At 40.5% G+C, this 23,095-nt stretch overlaps 2 protein-coding genes across 2 annotated transcripts; both read left to right on the top strand.

The window, feature by feature from the left end:
- Positions 1 to 320: 320 nt before the first annotated feature.
- Positions 321 to 6,924, top strand: gas8 (growth arrest-specific 8). The gene is made up of 11 exons (XM_063188867.1): positions 321 to 468; positions 1,560 to 1,652; positions 1,896 to 2,093; positions 2,962 to 3,168; positions 3,271 to 3,325; positions 3,571 to 3,776; positions 4,372 to 4,539; positions 5,020 to 5,106; positions 5,432 to 5,641; positions 6,033 to 6,098; positions 6,540 to 6,924. Exons 1-11 carry the CDS (start codon positions 466 to 468, stop codon positions 6,732 to 6,734), a joined length of 1,488 nt encoding a protein of 495 aa, XP_063044937.1. The 5' UTR covers positions 321 to 465; the 3' UTR covers positions 6,735 to 6,924.
- A 1,121-nt stretch (positions 6,925 to 8,045) lies between these two features.
- LOC134439203 (sorting nexin-1-like) lies at positions 8,046 to 21,987 on the top strand. The gene is made up of 15 exons (XM_063189089.1): positions 8,046 to 8,381; positions 10,525 to 10,681; positions 10,916 to 11,043; positions 11,394 to 11,460; positions 11,547 to 11,590; positions 11,821 to 11,962; positions 13,942 to 14,020; positions 14,715 to 14,790; positions 15,068 to 15,181; positions 15,668 to 15,761; positions 16,413 to 16,618; positions 18,020 to 18,163; positions 20,200 to 20,280; positions 20,386 to 20,457; positions 20,900 to 21,987. The coding sequence occupies exons 1-15, from the start codon at positions 8,262 to 8,264 to the stop codon at positions 20,948 to 20,950; spliced, it is 1,575 nt and encodes a 524-aa protein (XP_063045159.1). The 5' UTR covers positions 8,046 to 8,261; the 3' UTR covers positions 20,951 to 21,987.
- Positions 21,988 to 23,095: the final 1,108 nt, after the last annotated feature.

Raw genomic sequence — 23,095 nt, 5'->3', positions numbered from 1 at the left:
ACATGACCGCCACCAAGTGGGCAACGAGTGAGTTGTTTATTTCAGGACCAACGGGCCACTTTCTACAGCAGGCCTAGTGCTCTGGAGATAGTGAGCATGATGCAGATTACTTTGACAGATTTATTGTTTTCTTTTAAACGGGCCCAAACCCTTTCATGATGCTTCTTCAGTGATCTTAAGTTCTTTGCTACAAAGTATCGCTTGCTTCCGTAGACGCCGGAGGCAAGAGATACTTTGTAGCTTTGTAGCAAAGATGTAGCGCCACGTAACCCCGCCTACTCTCTGACGCAACTACTACTTCCCCTTCTCTTGTTGCTATGGTACCTTGTTGCTGTTGTTGAACATCAAAACGAGGAATGGTCAACAAACTAGTATCATTTGAGCAGTCAAATGGCGAATCCTTTCAGATAGATAAGTTGTAGTTTCGCACGGATCTCTGCACGTGTGACAACTTGATTTTTAAAGATGGTAAGCACTGCTATTCTCTCAGAAGCTAAGATCAAACACAGGGATGGTTATACTAGCATAGCACGCTACGAACATTGTTCTAATCGTGGTGTTCGTGTTCTCACTGATGCTCGATACGAGAACTTTGTCAAAACTAGTGGTGGGGCCAGAGATAGTAAGATTCTATATACATATACACTCTCCCTCCTGGGGCCTCAAGTAACCCAGAACGTCCGAGGTATGAGAATGTTAGAAGATGATAAGAACATTGCACGGCCTATTTGCATTTGGTGTGATACTAACCTAAAGCACAACTAGGTACTGATATTGCTTTACAAACGTAAGTTCGAAGTACTGTGGCTAAATAATCCATATGTCTCACTCTAAATAGCTAGCTACCTTGCAATGTACTTGAAGGGCAAAGGTTTTCACCCAAGCTTATTTGAGACATGAGTAGGTCTACATGGCTTTGCCATCCTTTTTACTTAGTGATACATGCAGAAAGGATCACTCTTCCTTCACAGTAAACGACATAGACCTATTTTTTCATTGACACTGTGGTAGTCCACTTTTACCTAACACACCAACAGTCCCTGCCACTCATTATGAACCCTCTAAAATTTGAATTGACCTGGACCAAAGCTAACAACAGCATCCACTCCCTACACAACCACATCACTTCAGTCCAGGGACTTTATTAGCACCTGATAACATCCCACTTTGAATTTAATTGAATTTATACATCTTGGTCATCATAATCTTCGCACTGCAATGGGCTGCATACTACATGTATGTAAATGTAATTAATTGAAGCAACTTTGCTGTTTATTTAAGTCAAGTCAGCTTTATTGTCAATTTATTGACATGCACTGGTCATACATAGAATTGAAACTCCGTTTCTCACTTTCCCTTGCAGACATACACTTTAGGTATAGACATAGACAATACACATAGTACAAGTACAATAAACAATACACATACAGGCAAACTCCAATTTATTTTACCCACCTCTTACCTTTACTCTCTAATTGTGAACTGTAAAGAAAAGACCTAAGAGGTAAAAGTTGCTGTTTGCTAAGCATGGTTTATTTGTGAATGTGTGATCATTTCAGCCACCCAAAAAGAAAGCCGGTAAGAAGGGGGCCAAGGGCAAAACGCCCACCGTGGTCGATGGCCTGTCCACAGAGGAAATGTCCAAGGAACAGGTGAAAGGATGAACTTTAATTCTTTTCATTCATAGGATATAGAAACCATATGAAATCACACTTTAAATGTAACACTGTCTAGACATCATTTCTTAATCATTCAACACCAAAGTGACCATGTATTACATTATCTTTAAGTAATGCTAGTTTGTAAACAAAGGATCACATACACACACTTTCCTCAGTTAACCCATAGTCCAAAGCAAAGTGCCCTGTTTGATGTGGTGTTATCGTGTTTGCCAGCTCGAGGAGCACATTGTGCGCCTTCGAGAGGAGCTGGACAGGGAAAGAGAGGAGAGGAATTACTTCCAACTGGAGAGAGACAAGATCCACACCTTCTGGGAGATCACCAAGAGAGATCTGGATGACAAGAAAGCCGAACTCAGGAACAGAGACCGGGAGATGGAGGAGGCAGAAGAACGACACCAGGCAGAAATCAAGGTACAGAGCTTTCAATGATTATACTGTTGCAATAATAGGAAGCAGAAGATGTAGATATTAGAATAATGCTATTTTCATCATTTGTGAAATATTCAGATAGAAATTAGTGCATTTATTTTTAGCATATGTAAATACAGACAGTAATAAAACTGTAATAAATAACAAGTAACAATAATTGTCAGTGAAGTCCACTTGCTCGTCTGACAGTGATGTAAGAAGACAGTGACACAACCCATAATACACAGTTAAAGACCTTTTGGACCCTGTGAACACATACAAGGATATTTTTTGTAAACACACCCTCGCTCTCTAAAACTGATATTTTTAAAAATTGAGTTTTCTAAGATGCACCTGTCACAATGGTGCTGTGTAAACGGGATTAAAATACTGAATGTTTATCTGTTTGTGGCCCCTTAATACATGCCGTTCAACCAGTGCAACTATGTAATAGTCACTGACAAACATTAACTACCATAGTACTACACCACTATGACGGTGCACTGGGCCTTTAGTAATGCAATATGGCTTGGTCATTGCCGCACTGGTAACAGTTAATTCATAACAGGATTATAGTAGAGAAAGTGCGCTCAACTCCGAAAAGTTTCTTACAAGGTCTTTGGGTGCGAGCAAACAGCAAAGTTCATGTATAGTAAAAAAGCCGCACTCCCGGACGCTGAAGAAGGCTTAGGCCGAAACGTCTGTCTGTCTGCCATGCTAACCCAGTATTAAAACTGCAAGAGATTGATCCGGGAGTGCGGCTTTTTTACTATACAATTCATAACAGGAGCCATGTCTTAATGGATTAAAAATACGTGCATAGGTGTAACCAAGGCCTCAATCTTGTTCACTTTCTTGTTGTTCTGTTCAGGTCTACAAGCAGAAAGTCAAACACCTGCTGTACGAGCACCAGAACAGCGTGTCGGAGCTAAGGGCAGAGGGCGTGGTGGTCACCAAGGTGATGCAGGAGGAATACTCTGAGCTGGAGGGAGACCTGCAGAAGCAGATGAAGGCCCTGAAGATCAACCTGCGCGACCAGGAGCTGTCCAAGCAGAGCCTCATCCAGAGCATGAAACTGGTTTGTAGACCCCAGATTGATTTGTCGCGGACCTTGTCTTGATGTGTGTGTGTGTGTTGAACTTTGTGTTGATACTGTTTTTTAAAAAAAATCATTTTATAGAAACATGAAGAGGAGATCACCGATATAAGGAACGAATGTGAAAGGCTTGTCAAAGGTACAGTACTTATTGTCACCAATATACGTAGTAATGAGCATGTCTTAATCAGTTGCTTCAGACTCCTGGGGCTGGTTGCTCACTAATTTTACACCTGGTCAGAAGAAGGCTTGAGTCTCGTTCAATTACGACCAATTTCTGTTGAGACCGGTCGTAAGACAGTTGGTGCCACCGGTCCCAGGAATGTCAGATAGATGAAAGAATGCCACATTTACTCACATGTTATGTGTGTTTTTGCAATTTAGAAATTGAGATGAAGTATGAGAAGAAGATGACCATCTTGCGTCAGGAGCAGGACCTCCGGCGTAAGACGGAGAACCACGCCCTGGAGGAGAACAAGAACGCTCAGATCAGCATCCTGATGAAGAATCATGAGAAGGCCTTCAGCGACATGAAGAACTACTACAACGACATCACCATCAACAATCTGGCCCTCATCAACTCACTCAAGGTAATCTGTAGTTTATATGACATACGCATTGTATTACTCTCAGTTGACACTATCAGCCAAAACATTAAGGTATAGGGTGCAGTCTCTCGAGCAATGGGGTTAGGTGGCTTGCCAAAGAGTACTTCAAGCATGACCTGCTGGTCAGAATGGGATTGGAACCGGCAAAGCTCTAAGATTACTTACTTACTTACTTAACCCCATCACGCCATTCGGCGCATAGGGCAGCAACTCAGAATGGAAAACAACGCAATTCCAAGAGTCGCTCTGCACTGGACCCCAGAGGGCAAAAGGAAGAAAGGGAGGCCAAAGATGACATGGCGCCGGACCATTGAGAAGGAGCTCCAGCAGCACCATCAAAGCTGGGGGACCATCGAGAAGTTGGCTACAGACAGACCGAAATGGAGAGACTTTGTTGCTGCCCTATGCGCCGAAAGCTCTAAGATCAACCTCTTAACCAATAGTTGTCATACTGTAATAGGGGCTGGACATTACTGGAGACAATTTTCTTGACCAACTCTTATGGTTGCTTGATTCTGCAACTGTAAAATGAGAGCAGACCCAGCAGTTTTTTTTTCCTGAATTTGTGTTAATACAGGAACAAGTGGAAGAGATGAAGAAAAAGGAGGAACGGCTGGAAAAGGAGATGGCTGAGGTGCAACTGCAGAAAAAGCGTTTGACCGAACCCTTGCAAAAGGCAAAAGAAGACGTGGCTGAACTCCAGAAAAAGCTGGCCAACTACGAGAAGGACAAGGCTTCCTTAGCGGTACATGCATAGCAGTTCATTCTTGTAGCAAAACAGATAGGGTAGGCTCAGTACAGAGCCTGCGTTTAAATGCCTGTTATCATCTCAGTCAATGCATTGCACTGTGTTTCAAAAGTACATAATACTGTCTTCAAACACTGGCTGTAAATATTTCGAGAGCATTTTTCATCAAAGCCACATTGTGATGGCCCTACAGTGGCTCTAACGGTAGGGCACTGGGCTGCTATTCCGGCGACCTGCCGGGTTTGATTCCGGCCCGGGTCATTTGCCAACACTTCCTCATCTCTCCCCCCATTCACTTCCTGTCTACCTCTACTAATGTACAATAATAATATTAATAAAACTTTTTTTTCTTTCTTTAAAACCTACATTGACATTATGTTATTAAAAAGGAAAGGACTAGTAATTCTTGTCGTAAAAAATGGTGTATCAAAGTGATTAGGAAGATATGGTTAACAGTAATTGGTCTTGTTTTGTCAGGGTGCCAAGGCTCGCCTGAAGGTTGCAGACAAACACATGAAGGACCTGAAGTGGGAGCATGAGGTTCTCCTGCAGGGTTTTAATAAGGTGAGGCTCTTGGAGTTTATTTCACTGCCCTTAGAAAACAAAGGAAAGGGGGTATCAAATAAAGCACTACCTAAACAAAAATAAAACGAATAAATCAGAAAACCTCTATTGAGCATTTTTGGGCAAGTGGTTTCAAAGTGATTGATTTGAGGTGAAGTGGCGTCGGTTGCCTCCGTTTAGAAACACGTTACATTTTAGCGTAGCATTTTATCACAAAGGTGTCCTCAGGCGACTAAATACAGTAATTGATTATGTGGATACTAGTGGTTAAGGAACGGAAACAGATGAAGCTCACAGACATTTCTCCCATTGCTCCTCATATCAGGTCCAGGTGGAGCGAGACGAGCTCTACCAGAAGTTCACCAAGGCCATCCAGGAGGTGCAGCAGAAGAGCGGCTTCAGGAACCTGCTGCTGGAGAAGAAGCTGGGCGGCCTCATCGAGACCCTGGAGAAGAAGGAGGCGCAGCTCAACGAGGTGCTGTCCGCCTCCGATCTGGACCCCACGGCTGTCAGTGTGGCAACCCGCAAACTGGAGGTACGCGTCACCACAAGCCCTTCAGTTGCTCTACGTACTAGATTTTTAGGGGTTAAACAGACATTGATGGAAATGTATGATGATGTTGTTTAGTTTATGAATGACAGGCAGGTAAGGTTCAGTGCAATATGTTGGTCAATTTATATTTATTTATTTATAGTAACGTATGGTATGTTTGCGTCTCCACATCTCTCATTCCACCTAATGCATCTAATGCTAAGATTCCTCACAAGGTCTATAATACCAGTAACTTTTGTGGAAGCTATTCCCTTTGTAGATTTCTTCACTTGATATTTGGACACATAATGCTGTTAACTGTTTTTCCTCGGGCATGTTTGATCGCAGCACCGTTTCTCTGTGTATTTGTGTGTGTGTCTTTTTTCCTGTGCAGGAGACGCTGGACACAAAGAACAACACTATTAAGGACTTACAGTACGAGCTTGCTCGGGCATGCAAGGTGAGGTGAAAGAGAGAGCAGCGTGTCATTTTGTTCTACAGTGTTGTGCACCGTTTCTTCTTTGCATTAAAAAAAGATCATCCTTCTTTTCCTGAGTAAATCAACGGCCATTTGAAATTAACAACCAATAACCATTTGAAATTAACACCTATCATTCCCCCACATTTCTTTTTTGTGGTATTTTTTAAGCACATTGAATGCCAACTGAGTATTATAATGTGCTATATAGAGGCTTTAATTGATTGTGTATTTCAAGTGTATTATGCATTTGGTAGGTGTTATGTGTTGTGTGTTATTTGTTACAGTATGTGACGGCTTCTATGAATGTCCAGGACAAATTTCCTTCAGGATTTATAAATGAATCTTGTTCTGGATCTTGACTGATTAATTGACTGTAAAACAAGTCTGTCTTTACATAGCAATGCATTTGGATTTTTTCAGGCCCACAATGATCTGCTGCGCACATTCGAAGCCAAGCTGATGAACTTTGGCATCCCGGTGGCACAGCTGGGCTTCAGGCCTCTGGAGTGCAGCCTGGCTCGCCTCACACTGGGAGAGGGGCCCTCAGGACTGGTGTCAGCTAACATCCAGAGGAAAGACATGCCGCCCAGGGCAACGCTGCCACCCCTCAACTGACTTTAGTGGACTTTCCACTTTGCACTGTGATACATCTTGAGTTTCTTTTTTCCTTTTTTTTAATTTTAGTTTGTGCATTCAGCAATCAAGGCTCGACTGTCTGTATGTAGAAAGTCAAATATTTGAACCATCATGCAGTTTTTAATAATTAATGAATGTTTTGCATTATAAACATCATTATGCAATTTAATTTTTGGTGTGTGAGAGGAGATGTATGAGTAAATGAGATATACTGGTAAGACCTCTAAATACTGGGCGGTAATATACTGGACACATTATTAGAAGATTTTTCATTTCATATCAGCTGCCTGCTAAAATTTGAATGAAGCTGAGCCCTCAGGGTACACAGTGGGTGGTCTTGAAAAAACTTGAAAATAAGTTCATTCATCTGGAATGTAGTTGTGCAAAATGACAGTGCCCCCTAGTGGACATAAAAATAAACTTTACATATTTTCAAATGGAGAACGTATCAGACTCTAGTTTTCAAAGGCCTTTGGGACTCCTGAAACATCAGTGATGATGATTATTCCTCTACTGATTGTAAAAATTATCACCATATTCATGTTTGTTAGGCTACTCAACCATTATATGAGAATGTAGTAGCGAAACAAGCAACACATTGGACTCACTGACTGGGTGCTTCATGGTTTTGATCCCCCCATCCCCCCCCCCCCCCCCCCCCCCCCCCCCCCCCCCCCCCCCCCCCCCCCCTCGAATTCCGAATTGTGAAGTGTTTTCATTATAATTTCGAAGCGGAATTAAATTTTATTCAGACTTAAATTGAGTTAAATTAGGATTTAATATGTCTGACCTCTCACTGCATGTAGCCCTTTACACAAAAAGAAAGGGATAAACAACCAATTGACAGTCTCAAACTGATGATACAGAGAGGTCGCCATGCAACCTGATAAGTGGGCAATGGAAGACATTTTCTTCACCATGAATAGCCTGGCAGACAAGATATTTTCCCTTCTGTTCAGATGAGATCTGGAATGGATTAGACCACTGGGGCACGCACCACAGCAAACCAACATGAGATAATGCATTCCAGAGAGTTCAGGTCCATTGCAACCAAAGGTCCTGTCTGAAACCTATTTAACCTTTTATTAGGAAGGCCAGTTGAAACAAAAATTCTGTGAACGAACGTGATGGACAACAAACGGATTTCAAAATATCCTCATAGACCTTAGCACAGCAGTATCACAGCCATAGAGGTAGAACATTGATCACAGCCCTTTACTTTTAGAACTGCAGTATTCACCCCAAGCGTTCCCTTTCTTTCCCACTCCGAAACAGCAGGAGGCAGTAATTCACGAGCTGTTTTGTTGGGAGGGAGAGGAAGAAGCCGAGCGATAAGTGCTAGGTTGAAAGAATGTTTGGGTGTTGATAATTGCTCGATCGCTTGACATTTCAATGTTATTGGTCAGTTATAGTTGCAAATGCAATTGTTTTATTTGAATGTGATTATTTGCAACAAGTAGACATTCTCGTTACAATTACACGTCAACGTTGACAGTTCTTCAAACTATGGAGGCTAACACGGAGCGCAGTTCACCGCCATTCCCAGACCCTATGGATCGTGAAATGAATTCGGATAAATTAGAAGAGGAAAGCGATGATGAAGGTGAAGATATTTTCACGGGAAATGTAAGTATATTCACTATCAATCCTCTCCGAATGGCGTAACTAGTTGACCAGGTGCTCTTCTCATAGGCTAAATGAGTTGGCTAGCTCGGAGGATCAGGGATCAAAGCCGACTAGACAGGGAAGTTGTTGAATTGAAACATCCAAGTTCAGGATCTTTCGAATTCGTAGAACTACACAATATGATTTATTTCAATGTCACAGAACAGTCAAAACGGAGTTTTCTGTGGGGGGAACTAAATCTGATGATCAATAGTTCTGTATAAACGACCGATGCAATCCATTTCTATGCAATCATTTGTCTCAAATGAGTGACACGTTTTAAGTCAGTTGTTGGATACAACGTCCTCTTTTCCATCAAGTGTAGAATAATCTTTCGAACAGATGGTATGTTTGGCATGTGTGCTCTTCACAGCTGTAATAAAAGGCTGCAACTGTCATTCGGTGAATTTCCAGATGAGGCATTTCCGGTGTTTTGGTTTTCTGAAAGTTTTCCCCCCGCACTTACTATAGCAAGGTTAAATGAGGCGAACAGTCTGGGAAAGAAAGGGAAATGACCCGAATCAAAAGGCTGTCATGTCACTCGAGGACAACGCCTGCTTTTCTTACATAGGCAACAGGTTTACTAGGTCCAGAAGTGGGCTTTATGAGTTCATAGGAATGCACCAAAATGAGTAGTTATGGCCTACATGACCAAATGCATACAATGCTTCAGTAGACCATTGTTGTCACCATGCACAGCTGTTCTGATTGGTAAAAGAAGCTGAAATGATCAGTGTTGGGCAAGTTACTTTGAAAAAGTAACTAGTTACTAGTTACTAGTTACTTCTCCAAAAAAGTAACTGAGTTACTTCCTGGGTTACTCCGGTATCAAAGTAACTAGTTACCAGTAAAAGTAACTATTGCGTTACTCGCCCCCCGACCATGTTTCATAAACCACATAGAGAAGGACGGTAAAGACAGGTGACGTTACAAACAACAATTTATTGCAACATAATAAACCAAAGCCACTGGATGGACAAAATATATATTTTTTTTTTATAAAAGAAAATAACACATTTTAATAGGCTTATTTAAATTCAACTGAAAATGTGCATGTTAAATCCAACTTTAAATTACTACTAAATGTAGTATTTACATTTTAATTATTACTAAATGCTACCCTTTCAAACAAGACTACGATTACGTCATTTTGTAGTTCACAGAGTCGTGAAGCAGTAAAGGACGCGACCTGTGACACGACCACAAAATGCGGAAGTAGCCACTTTGCGTCTTCGTCTCGAAGCGTGCGAGTTGAGTTTGTGTTGAGTCAGCGTGGTGTCAGCATTTATTTAGCTAGGCATTAGGTGGCAGGAAGTCAAGGAAGGAAATGAGTTCAGAGTTGGAGTGAAATCTGAAAACATCCATCTTTTGCAGTGAGTCTTTTACGTTTGGTCATGTCCATTCAAGACTCGTTGGAATTTTGTTTTGCTCTTGGTGTTCAGTTTCGCACAAAGTCAGTCAACAAAGGGTCCATTAATGCTCCAGTGTTTATTTGTGCTCATTTCGGGTCTAAACCCCTAATTAAGCTCTTCGGTGACTGAAAAAGGATATAGTTAACCCATCAACCCATAAACCCATGTTGCCACTTAAAGTCTTGTGGATATTATGGATACACTTGTGGGATAGGAGAGTGGAGGAGTGATCCGTCACGCACACATCGCACCATCAGTTAGTTAGTTTGTCCAAGAGGTTTCAGGAGTACCAACTATATAGTGTCTTCCAATAGCTGTCATTTGTTTTGTTGTTTGTTTCAGACCATGGGCCAATTATCTTTGTTTCAATTAGGCTACCTACTTCAAACAAACAACTTTACTCAGCTCACAGACACTTTAAGTAGCCTACTCCATCTAAAGTAGTTCGTTGTGCAACAGTGCAGCTTTGTCATGAGACCACTCCAACAGCTATGTATAAGCTTTAAAAAAAAAACATTTAAAAAGTCAGAAGGAGTTTGTAGCATTTCTTTGTTTGTTTTGCTGGGAGTAGTGTGTTTTCAGTAGTTAAGTCACAACAGCAGCACTGGTTGCAACAAGTATGAATGAAAGAATGTAAAATAATAAGAAGAAAAGATTCCTCCTAACATTCGTCTTGTTTGAATGTTGTGTAGACGAAGTCCACCCCTACCACCGAAGTGGAAGTAAATGACGTGCCGACTGACATCTTTGCCGAAGAGGGATCTGATGTCTCCCCTCCTCCACCGACGACCGTGGTCCAACACGACACAAACGGAGTGCGATCTGATGACGAGCAGGACTTGTTTGCAGGTGAATATTGTTTTAAATGATTGGAAATGGTTGTAACTGAAGGTTAATCGACCCTCACAATGGTAGGGCCTTACTGTTTCCACCCTACAAAAAATACCATATTTCAAAGACCGAATCGAAACTCTGTAAGGAAAAAAAGATTATGTGATGTAAGAAGCATTTTTGTGCTTTACTGCTGTCTTTCTTTGAAATAGTTACAAGGTTGTACAAATTATTTTTTTGTTTTGTTTTCAGAGGCAACTGTGGAGCTTTCCATTGACAAGAATGCCAGTAGAGAAAGGAAAGAAATGTCAAGGCCGAGTCCCGCTGCACAGGACGTTTCTCACAAGCCTCCTCCTGCGGCAAGCAAGTCCTTGGGAGAGGTGAGACTTTACCAAGGGCAGGGTGCGGTATAACAGTGTATGCTAATGTGTTTCTGATAAGCTACTCGGCAGCCAGATCTCAAGCATGGTGAGTGGCATTGGGCGTACGGCAGGAGTGCACATTTGTTTGTGAATAATCACTAAAAGTTTTTGATGCATTTTTTCCCCCCAGACATTTTCTTTGCTTTCTGTCTTGTAGTATTTTCAATTCAATATGTTGTTACTACTCATTGTTAATACATGTAAAACAAAGGAATGTTCTTTTTCTTCTGTACTTATTCTTTGTTTCAAGTTATAGTATATTTTCTGTAAATATGAATGTATGATTTACCTTTTGATGTTCTATTCAGTGGGAAGAGGAGGAGAGTAAAGACAAGTTTGAATTGAACATCGCCGTGACCAATCCTGAGAAAGTTGGTAAGGGTTTTTGGTTGAATCCGATAAGACTGAGGTCAATTTGTGCCAAAAGAGTGCATTTTATTTATTTTTATCTTTTCCCACAGGCGATGGCATGAATGCCTACATGGCTTACAAAGTGTCAACTCAGGTACACATCTGCAGTATTTGTCTACTCCTACAAATATCTACAATAGTCTAATATATTTGAACAGATTTCGGCTACACCCAATCTTAAAAGTATGCATGTGCACTGCATGTCGGGCTTTGGGTTTGGGTGTATAGTGTACACATAATATTACATGTTGGGGGGGGAAAAAAGCCTGTAAAATTCAATAATGCCCTGACTTTTTAGTTTGTCCCTCCCTGCCTTTCCCGTAGACCACACTACCCATGTTTAGGAGCTCAACGTTTTCTGTGAAGAGACGGTTCAGTGATTTCCTGGGCCTGTACGAGAAGCTGCAGGTGAAGCATGCGCACCATGGTTACATCGTACCCCCACCCCCCGAGAAGAGTGTCATGGGTAAGGAAACGCTTCCTTTTAAAGCAGGAACTTATCTGCCTTATCTGAGCTCAGGGTTTATCATACACTTAACAGTCTTTGTGTACTGTCTGCGAGTAGTTACAATGAAAGCGGAAAACAACCTCGAGGCCAGCATGCTTGAGCCTTCGTATTAGAGGAGTGTTTGACCAAATAAATCTACTCTATTGGGGCAGAATGTTAACTTTAAAACAGACAGCAGTTTTATGATTGTTTTCCAGCAAGCTGCTGATGCATGCTGCCTATGTTGCTTTTCGCCATATTCCGTGAACTCCAGCAGAGAGGATTCAATTGTTTAACTTGTTTCTGTTCCCTTTTAATACCATCAGTGATACTGGACAGCTGACGGCTTTGGACTTTCAAGGTCGTGGCTAAAGTCAATATTGGCTTATGCCAACTAATTGAAAAGCTTGTTTTTACACAGACCCTTTAGTGGCTGGGGAACACTTAACCTCATTCATTCAATGTAGTATTTGCATGCACACACAGTATAACTTCCCCACACTGAGAGACAATATGCTGCTGCCTTGGGAATACAGTGAAGAGAAGCCTGTATGAGAACTGAATGGCGTTTACAATGTCTTCTCTGCAACGTGCCCATTGTAAAATGGTGAACTAATGATGTACCCGTATGTTTGTTTATATTATGCATGGTAAGAATGCAATGGATGTCGACGGTTGGTGACAGCCTTGTAGATTATTGAAATTAAATGGGCACTAGAGGTGCTGTCACAATGTCACAATGTATTTTCACAATAGATTTAAACCAAATGTTGTTCCAGACATATATGTTGATGGAACAAAGCTAAATAATGTTGATGAGTTTAAATATTTAGGTGTAACCTTAGATTCTACTCTTAGTTTTAAGAAACACATTAAAAAGCTGGGTAATACTGTAAAGTATAGCATATCAAATTTTAGACATATCCGTAACTCTCTGAGTATTGATGCTGCTGTGACTTATGTCAATGCTATGCTCATGTCCCACCTGCATTATTGTTTATCGAGCTGGTCCCAGGCCAACAAGACTGTCTTAAAATCCATTGATTCACTATACAAGCAGGCCCTGAAGGTCCTAGATAGAAGATCTTTTCAGTACCACCATTGTCCTATACTGAGCAAGTATAATATGCTCAGCCTTGAAAACATCATACAATTTTCTGATCTGCGGCTAATCCATAAAATTATTCACAATGCAGCACCCCCACCCCTAAGGACATTTGTTCAACCCTGCTCTGAATTGATGAGCAGAACGTCAAGATCCACCATTAGGGGTGATTGTAGTCTCCCAATCCGACGAACTGCTTTTGCTCAGTCAGCCTTCTCCTTCAGGGCAACCAAAACATGGAATAGTCTACCCAGTAACCTAAAAAGTATTACTGATTATCAGGCCTTCTCAAGGGGTGTGAAAAAATGGATATTAACCAACCAGTCTTGTCAACATTAATCATATGTTTTTAAAATATGACTCACACTGTATGCCATTTTAATGTGTGTGTGTGTGTGTGGGTGTGGGTGTGGGTGGGTGTGCGTGTGTTTGACCTATGGCCTATGGATGTGCTTACTTGTTTATATCTTGTCTATGTTATTGTATTTTAATATTTGTTTTACCTGTCCAGGGACTGCAGATGGAAATTAGCTATATAGCTATAATCTGGCACAAGCCATCTTTTTACTTCTGTAATCAATGTGTATTGTGCATGGTCCCTGTTGAACTAAACTAAATAAACTAAACTAAACTTTGCTGCATCTTGACTTTTCGGCTAATACCTTGCAGATTGCCATAAGAGGATACCTGTTTGCATGAACTAACTGTTACTTGTTTGTTTACATTAAATGACTATCAGGCAGGGGTCAAACGTACAGCAGACCCATTTAGGATCAACCTGTGTTTTCACCGACAGACATCTTTCTTTATGTATATTAATAGAATGTGACATTTGTGTTTTTGACCTGGGCAGGCATGACGAAAGTTAAAGTGGGAAAGGAAGATAACTCCTCGGCAGAGTTTGTGGAGCGGCGCAGAGCAGCGCTGGAAAGGTCAGCTTGCCTCTTTGGTTCAATTAGAGAGCAACCTTTAGCTCCATGTAGAGATGGCCTTACTGATGAGCATCAAAGTTGCCCTCATCAAAACAAGATTGTTAGCTGTTATGACTTCCTTCCATTATATGCACGACTGTGATGCTTAGTTTACTACTGAAGCCTCTACTCTAAACTGAAGTCCCCATTCTGATAATTTACCTTTATTGTTTGCTTTATTTGTTGTTCTGACATAACATTTGTATCCATTTCAAGTAGGTCTGCACAATTAATCGAAAATAATCGAACATCGTGATATAATTGTGATATCGAAATCGTGATTTCAATCGTGATTTAATCGTGGCAATAGTGACTTGCCTTCGAGCATCCTTGAAGCCGGAACATGCTGATAGGCTGGTGTTTCTGGACAGAAATCTTTCCACCTAAGTGTCATGCTATTGCCTCTTACATAATTATTACAATTCGGTTTTATTTTGTTCATCCTGTATAATTAACTCTTGGTTATATTTCATTTTGTTATCATTTAAAAGAAAATTCTGCAAACAATCAATAATTGTGATTAATAATCATGATTTCGATTTTGACCCAAATAATCGTGATTATGATCTTTTCCATAATCGTGCAGCCCTAATTTCAAGTTGTATTTTTTGGTCCAGTTAACACAATGTCGTAACCACTGTTTTCCCCCTGATAGGTACCTGAAACGAGTTGTGGCTCATCAAAACTTGCTGCAAGATCCAGATGTCAGAGAGTTTTTAGAGAAAGATGAGGTTAGTTTGTGTGGATGTTCATCTGTTGATATCTACAAACATTGACCCGAGCACAAAGATACTGCTTGTTGCTATTATTAAGAATTCACCAGCCAGACAAAATTTGTTTCTTTTGGTTTTGACAACAATGTTAAAAAAATACATGTATATTTTTAAAACTTGTGCTTTTAAGAGTTAGGCCAAGAAATAAACTTTCAAAATGGTCGCAGTTTATTGGAAGCTTTGTACAGTAATGTTGCATGCTGCACAATACTAAGAGATGAATATTTGTTCATAGTTACCCAGGGCAGTCAGCACACAGGCCCTGAGCGGAGCCGGCTTCCTCAAGATGATCACCAAGGCATCAGATGCAGTCAGCAAAATGACAATCAAGATGAACGAAGCAGACAACGTGAGTACCATCGTCACCATATTATTTATTTATATTGCACACTAGTGAATGAATAGCTGGCAACTTTATCTTGTATTTTTCCATAACACCTGCGTTGCGTCTCCCTTTTACTTTTACTGGCCTCCTAGCGCGAGTTTGGCCAGTAATTCCCATGACCCAGTGTCCCCTTTAATATCTAACCTCCCCTCCTCTCCTTTTGCTGGTGGCCTGGTGATGCAAAGCCAGATGTCATTGACGATAGAAGTTTTATGCAATATCTCGCAAAAGCACAATTCAAATATGGATGTTGAATGGGTAAAAGTCCCCCAAAAAGTGTAGGACAGGAGAGGCAGGAGAGGATGGAAGGTTAGAAATTGAAAGGGTCTGTCTGTCTTTCTGCCTGCCCAATTGATTTTTTTTCAATAACTCTGTCATTAAATGGCTTGACCGTTTCCAAATTTTGTGCGGGTTGGTTGTGGTATCTGACTGCTCTTGTTCTTCTCGTAGTGGTTTGAGGAGAAGTTCCAGGAGGTGGAGAATGAAGAGCAGCAGCTGAGGAAGCTCCATGGAGTAGTGGACGCTCTGGTCAACCACAGGAAAGGTGGGCAGTGCACCCTCATCCTGACACGCATATTAAACTGAGCCCCCAAGGTTGGGGCTACTCTGGAGGTGTTATGTAACGTTAAGTCAAGTTGTGTCAAAACATACATTGAATAGAATGGGGTTTTCTTGCTTTCCTTTACAATGTGGTGCTGCCATGTCTGCTGTAGCCAGTTCCATTGAGAAGTCTCACTTAATGCATTCAGTGTAGCCCCAACATGAAGGAACATGAAAAAAAAACGTTCTTGTGCACTCAAGAAACTTGTTTATTTTATTTTTTTTTGCTTTCACATGTACTTGTAACAGGGCTCAAATCAACTTTTATCACAGTGAAGGGCCCTCTTTGGGCTATGACTGTACAGTACTTTCGAAGCTTTCAAAAAAGAGTCACTTTTGTAAATGACATGAATTTCAATTCCCACATTCTGCAAAACTAAAGTGGAAAAGTACTGTAGTGTAGTGTTTATACAAATTGCATAGCTGGTTGGTGCTGCATTATGTTATAAAGTAATACCTTTAATAATTAGTGAATGATGGATGGATGGATGAAGGATGGCTAGATGGATGAGTGAATGATGGATGGATGAACAGAAATAAAAGCCACGTCCTGTACTTTGACTTTTCTCCTTCTCCATTTGTCTTACCTGTTCAGATCTGTGCATGAACACGGCGGTGTTTGCCAAGAGCATGGCGATGCTGGGCACGTCGGAAGACAACACGGCGTTGTCGCGGGCGCTGTCGCAGCTGGCGGAGGTGGAGGACAAGATGGAGCAGCTGCACCAGGAGCAGGCCTGCAGCGACTTCTTCCTCTTCGCAGAGCTGCTGGCCGACTACATACGCCTGCTCGGAGCCGTCCGGGTCAGTGCTGCAAAAGACACATGCAGAGCAGACAGACATGGACACACACTGATAAACACAAACATGGACACACACTGATGCACGCAGACAGAAAGACGGACATGGACACACCCTGATGCACGCAGACAGACAGACAGACAGATACACACTTATACACATAGACAGACAGACAGACAGATACACACACACACACACGCGCACACACCTGTACAGCATGTATTGTTGTCTATTAGTATCATCATGATTCTTTGTTAATATTGACATAATGTATACTAAAGAAGCATAGTGTATGCAAGAACATTTTGCTTTTTGATTTTTCAAAGTAGTATATACAGTGCTGTGGAAACAAGATATTTATACCTTGCTATGACCTGGGTTTGATCAGCTAGTCTTGAGCCAGCTTTAAACCCAGCAGCACTCTTTATTGCATGTCTGAACACAATACTCAGCAATCAATCCCCATAGGATTTAAGATTACTTTTGCAATTGACTAAACCCAACCAAGTGCCAACCAGTCAAATGCTTAGAAAACAGTCATTGCTCAGCAACACGCACACAACTTTGATTCAAAATCTGTCAGACTACTATTGGAATCTGGAGTAGTTTTTTGCCAGTAGTGAGAAGGAAAAAGATGGATTGGATGCAAACATTGACATACTTTTGTGTCTTTGTGGGAATACTGTATGAACTATTGACTCTGCCCTATTCCAGCAGCAAGTGTTAAAAAAACAGAGGCAGTATTATTTGAAATGATTTAAATGGCCAGTGAAATGAATGGGATAGAGGCGAATAGTATTTATCTAATCTTGCCCTGCAAGCACAGACAAGTATAGCCTGGAGAATAGACACAGTCTACTGTACATGTGATTCGGGCCCAGGGAGATTGGGGGCTAGAAATTGGTCTTCAGTGCATTGAATCTATTGGTTGTAGGGCCCTTCCAGATGACTTTGTCCTGGGCCTGGCTAAAGCTGTCAGCGACTGTTAAACATTCCTACAAAACATGACACACATACTGTACGTAGTATAGCACCCTTTCTGGCATATAAATGTTCTCCTCTGTATTGTAAAGTTTCGAAGGCCAATAGGTATAACTATAGTGCCAGTACGTTCCAGTGTAAAAAATGTATGGGTCAATTACATTGGGGTTTTTTTTGTTCATATGTCAGGTGGTACAACCACAGATAATGCCCATACATTTAATTAGTAATTGGTCATTTATGTTCTGCAATGAATATGCTTCTTTGATAATCCACTAAAAAACAAAGCAAAAAAAATCCATACAATAGTGGCGTTAGCTGTGGCTGCACAACCCTGTCGTGTGACATTACTAAAACATCATTGACCCAAACACTATTTCATGTATTATTTATTGAGTGTGTGGTTATGGTGTGTGTTTGCAGAACTCCTTTGACCAGCGCATGAAGACGTGGCAGAAGTGGCAGGATGCCCAGAACACCCTGCAGAAGAAGAGGGAGCAGGAAGCCAAGCTGCTGTGGGCCAACAAGCCAGACAAACTACAGCAGGCTAAAGATGAGATTACGGAGGTGCTTAATAGTGCTGTCTTAAGCCTCTAACAAAGGAACACACAATGTTTCATTCAAAAGCTTGTTTTTCTGGGAGTAGGCCCAAAAATAACCTCCTTTTCCAAAGACAAGCAGAGTATGGCTATTTCTTAAGCATTGATGTTATGAACCACTCCAGAAAAAAAAACTCTGCTTTGAAAACAGTCAACCCTCACTTGTGTGAGGAAAATGGTGCATTTATTATAAATGCCTAAAATAATTATCCTGTTCGGAAAAAAATCAACAGTAGGTGCTAAATGTCATCTTAATTATCCATAAAATTCAATAACTAAATGCAAAACTGCAATATAGAGCAAAGTCTCTTCATGCATTTCACTGCATGTCAGACGTTAAGTCCTATGCGCATGCACATACTCAAGCATTCAAAGTTATCCCTGGAGCGATTCCTTAGCATGTAACTTAGCCAGATTAGCGTGTACATGTGACCGCAGACTTGTGACTCCGCTCCCCTCAGACGTGCATGATGCACCACAGCATTAACCAGTCATGTGGCTCACATCACATCTGCCTTCAAATGCCCATTAATGAGGCAGAGGAACCTATCAACCTATCGGTAGCGCATATATACTAACACACTGACACCATTCATGCATCCACACATTTTTTACACTACTTCACCACGTAAAGTTGAAGTTCCTAATCCTGGCTTCAAAGACTGAATGTGCTATGATGAAGTGGTTCTACTTATAGCTTAGGTGATTTCATTGAATGATTGGGTTCATTAGCCACCTGGTATGACTGCAGAGTTGTGCTGATTAGAATCAGCTGTTTATGTGAATGGTTGAGTGAAGATGTGGTATGGTCTGACCTTTTGGCCTGAGTACCCTCCCTTGAACACAGCCTAGTCAGTGGAGGACTTCTGCTTTATCAATATCAGGGGGTGTTCACTCACGGAACTAGCTACTAGCCACAACTGGCTAACCCTAATCCTACTCCAGTGCAAAATGAATGGGTGTCAATGAAGTTTTCTACCGTTATAATTTTTGTGATTTTTTATAATTTTTTGTCCTGAAATATTAATATTAAGTTCGAAGCTAGAAATAATAAGACCCCATTTGAGTAGCGTTTCGATTATTTTGCGCCACTAGATTATTATATACTGGGTCACAAAGCTCAATTTTTATGGGGCCAAACCCATAAACATTAGCGCGATGCTAGCGAGTACAGGTTGAAATCTTCTAACCTGCTGTAAAACTACACACCTGAACGATTTGTCAATACAGCCTATTGTTAAACAACAGTCATAGTGCTTACCAGGAATGTTTTGTTGATAATATTTGTGACTGGAAATCGCAGTAGAAATGTATTTAGCATATGGGTTCCCCTTTCCATTCCATACATTTTCCCACATGAAGGACTGAACTACGCTCGCCAACTAGTGGACATTCCATAGTTACTGCAGTATGCATGCAAAGCTAACTGGCTACAATGGGAACCAATGAGACTGAACCTTCTCCCTGTTAGAGATTCTCTGTCAATATCAATGTCAATGGCAGTATGCGCATTCCAATATGCAACCTTGCGTCCTTCACTTGTGCTTGTGGCCTCACGTTTTGCTGATGCCCCGCCTCCGTGGAGAAAACAATTAAGTTTCCCCACTGTCAGCCTAGCCAAAACAATTTTGGGGGGACTATTATTCATTCACCATCCAGTTTGCACATGAGAAAGTGACTTTACAATTGAGCTTTTGCGAGGTATTGAAATATAAGACTGTGATGTCATCATGACGTATTACTTCCTGGTACGAGGCCACAAGCACAAGTGGAGGACGCAAGGTTGCATATTGGAACGAACACGGTTTATTTTACAGCACATTTTGCAGATGGTTGTGCTTCATGATCGATTAGGAAGGCCAATTTTAGTTTGCAATGGAGAATAATAGTTTAAAAGTTTGACATTATGGAAAAGATAGAATGGCAGTGGACCATTATTTATCTTATGGCTGTGTTCATTTGAGATGATCCATCTTGAATGTTACATATTTTTGTCATCCACAGTGGGAGGCTAAAGTCACCCAGTACGAAAGAGACTTTGAAAGGATCTGCACTACAGTTCGCCAAGAGGTGATCAGATTTGAGGTACGCCAACTACTATACCAGCAGGTGTCAACAGTATTACACACAAATGATTCATTTCACATACAAACGCATTCACTTAACATGCCTCTTTGTACCGCTCTGCAGAAGGAGAAGGCGAGAGATTTCAAGATGTTCATTGTGAAGTACCTGGAGGCTCTTCTGCTCTCTCAGCAAAGGGTGAGTCTCTTCACCTGCTAAATGTGTACCATTCATTGTTCCATAAATAGTTATTAAACAAAGGAGTGCCAACATTTCTAGGAATTATATTGACCAACTTTGATTCTTCAAAGAATTGTATACAAGTATGTGTGTGAATCGTGTACATTTGCTACGTTTATGTTTTAATTCCGAATGAATCATTCCGAATTAAATTGTTCTCTCGAATTCACTTTGATCTTTCATTTAATTCCGAATTAAGAAGTGTTTACATGACACGGAATTAAGTTTTTTTTTTCAGAATTAAAGTGAGTTAATTCGGAATTAAATGTCTAATGTAAACGTAGCAAGTCTCAACTCTTAATACGAGTTCTAAAATAAAAGTGTGTAATGCTTGAGTAGGTGTGGTATGGTGCGATGGGTTTCAGTCAATATTAACTGTTGTTTTTCCGTGTGCATCCAGCTCATCAAGTACTGGGAAGCATTCCTGCCTGAGGCCAAGGCTATTGTATGAGTGAGTGCTGCACTACGAAGAGAATACATGAGCACACCTGACCAAACACCCTGAACATGGAAGAAAGAAGAAGAAAAAAAAAAACTTTTTATATCTTGACATTTTATGAAACGTCCATAGCTCTGCAGTGTTGCCTCTTATGTATGTATGTATGTATGTATGTATGTATGGCTGTATGTCTCAGTATTACTGTTTCTATACGTAGACGAAAAAGTAATACATGAAAAAAAGATTATATTCGTGACCATTAGTTTGTCAGGTCAAGAGTTGGGAAATCCAATTTAAAGAAAAAAAATGTTGAAAATTATATTAAAAAGAACGCAGAAGAAAAACACTTTAGATTGTAGTGCAGTCTGTCTGCGCTGACAACTTGAAAGCAGCGTGTGTATTGTGGTGAGGGTCTTTCTGGCGATATTTGACTTTGATTTCTACTTCTTTGCTTTGGTACTTATTAACATATTATTTTTTTACTATTAATTTGTATTTACTTGAAATGCAGTTAATCATGATGTCTGTTAAGCATTACCACTGGAAATGGTTGTTGGTATATCTCAGCAGCGTTCATTGGAGGTATATGGCTTGCGTGTTTACGAGTGTTTCTGGGTCAGCGAGACAGTGTTTAGGTAAAGCAGAAAAAAAAGAAATTTAATGTATGTTGTTGAATACTTTGACTCCACTTTTGATTCACCAAAAGACACATAATTGTTTGTACATAACTTTCTGACAATAAATGATGAATAATTTAAAATACTTTAAAATATTATGATAGAATGTGAATCTGAGACCTAACCACTTAACAGGTGTCTGATTTCGACAGACTGTCTGTGTTTTTGCACCTGCTGCAAAGTACTGCACCCATGCAATTCTCCCTTTCTCAAACATTTGACAACTTGTATTTTCCGATAAAATGTGTGTATAGAAGGATAAGGTTGTTACACAGGTCATGCATAGTCTGGAACTGACTTTCCAACAGTGATGAACAGACAATACATTATTCTGCTTAGTAGATGGCTACTTTAATAAAGATATAAAATGTTTTTTTATGGTCGGATTTTTTTTCCTTATAATGTTAATGTTAATTTAATTGACTTGTAACACACACACACACACACTTGTTTGTTGACATCTACTGTTGGCCTGTCATATGTACAGTATATGTGGTACTAGTGAACTGTCTCTTATAGACAATATTTTTTGTATTATTACTGGCTACGTTTACATGAGACATTTAATTCAGAATTAACTCAATTTAATTCTGAATAAAGCTTAATTCCGCTTCGAAAATGTCATGTTAACACTAAATTGGAATTAATGAAAGATCAAAGGAAACTCGACGGAAATATTTAAATCTGAATTATTAATTCTGAATTAAAAACGTAATGTAAACATAGCTATTGTCATGCTATGCATCTTTGGGTATGCTGGGAGCTCTGTACAGTATATGTAGCATTTATGTGGTCTTTTGACACTTTGATTTGATTATTACAACAAAAAAATGAACACATGTATATATACTCAGGGCTGGATTAATGCATAGGCTAGGTATGGCTGCAGCCTTGGGGGCCCCACCTGCCAGGGGCCCCCTGATTGCCCAAAAGTGAAAATTTGCCGAATTGGAACAAGATGCAATATTGAAAAATCAATCTACCTTGTTGAGAACAGTTGGCACACATATTATCCTGACTGTCTAGCTCATAATTATGACACTGTGTACGTATATTTTTCTGGGGGGCCCCAGGCCATCGTAGTCCGGCCCTGTATACTTTAGGTTGTGCAGTCTCTTGGTATCTCTTGTAGATATATATATTTAAATCTCCTTACTCAGAACATGTACATCATGTTTGGGTGTCCATCACATTGTGGATGCATCATTACCTTAAATGTGCCTTAATATTTACTAACTGAATGGTGTGAAGTCAATTTCCACACTAAATGTGGTTACCATAGTCTGGTTTTTAGATGAGGAACTAATCGACATGTCTCATTTGAATGCCTCTGCATGAAAAAAGCTGTGGTGGGCTGGGCAACCTGCACTCATTACCTCATACAATGTAAAGCAAATCGCCCCTAGATGGCATTCCAAGAACATGGTTAATTGATAAACCTGGCAAAGTAAACCCTGAGAAAATGTCAAACCTGCCAATA

This window comes from Engraulis encrasicolus, chromosome 22, assembly GCF_034702125.1.
Source record: "Engraulis encrasicolus isolate BLACKSEA-1 chromosome 22, IST_EnEncr_1.0, whole genome shotgun sequence".
In the NCBI taxonomy this organism is placed as follows: Eukaryota; Metazoa; Chordata; class Actinopteri; order Clupeiformes; family Engraulidae; genus Engraulis; species Engraulis encrasicolus.
Note: the sequence above shows the minus strand (reverse complement) of the source record. Positions and strands in the feature narration are given on the sequence as shown.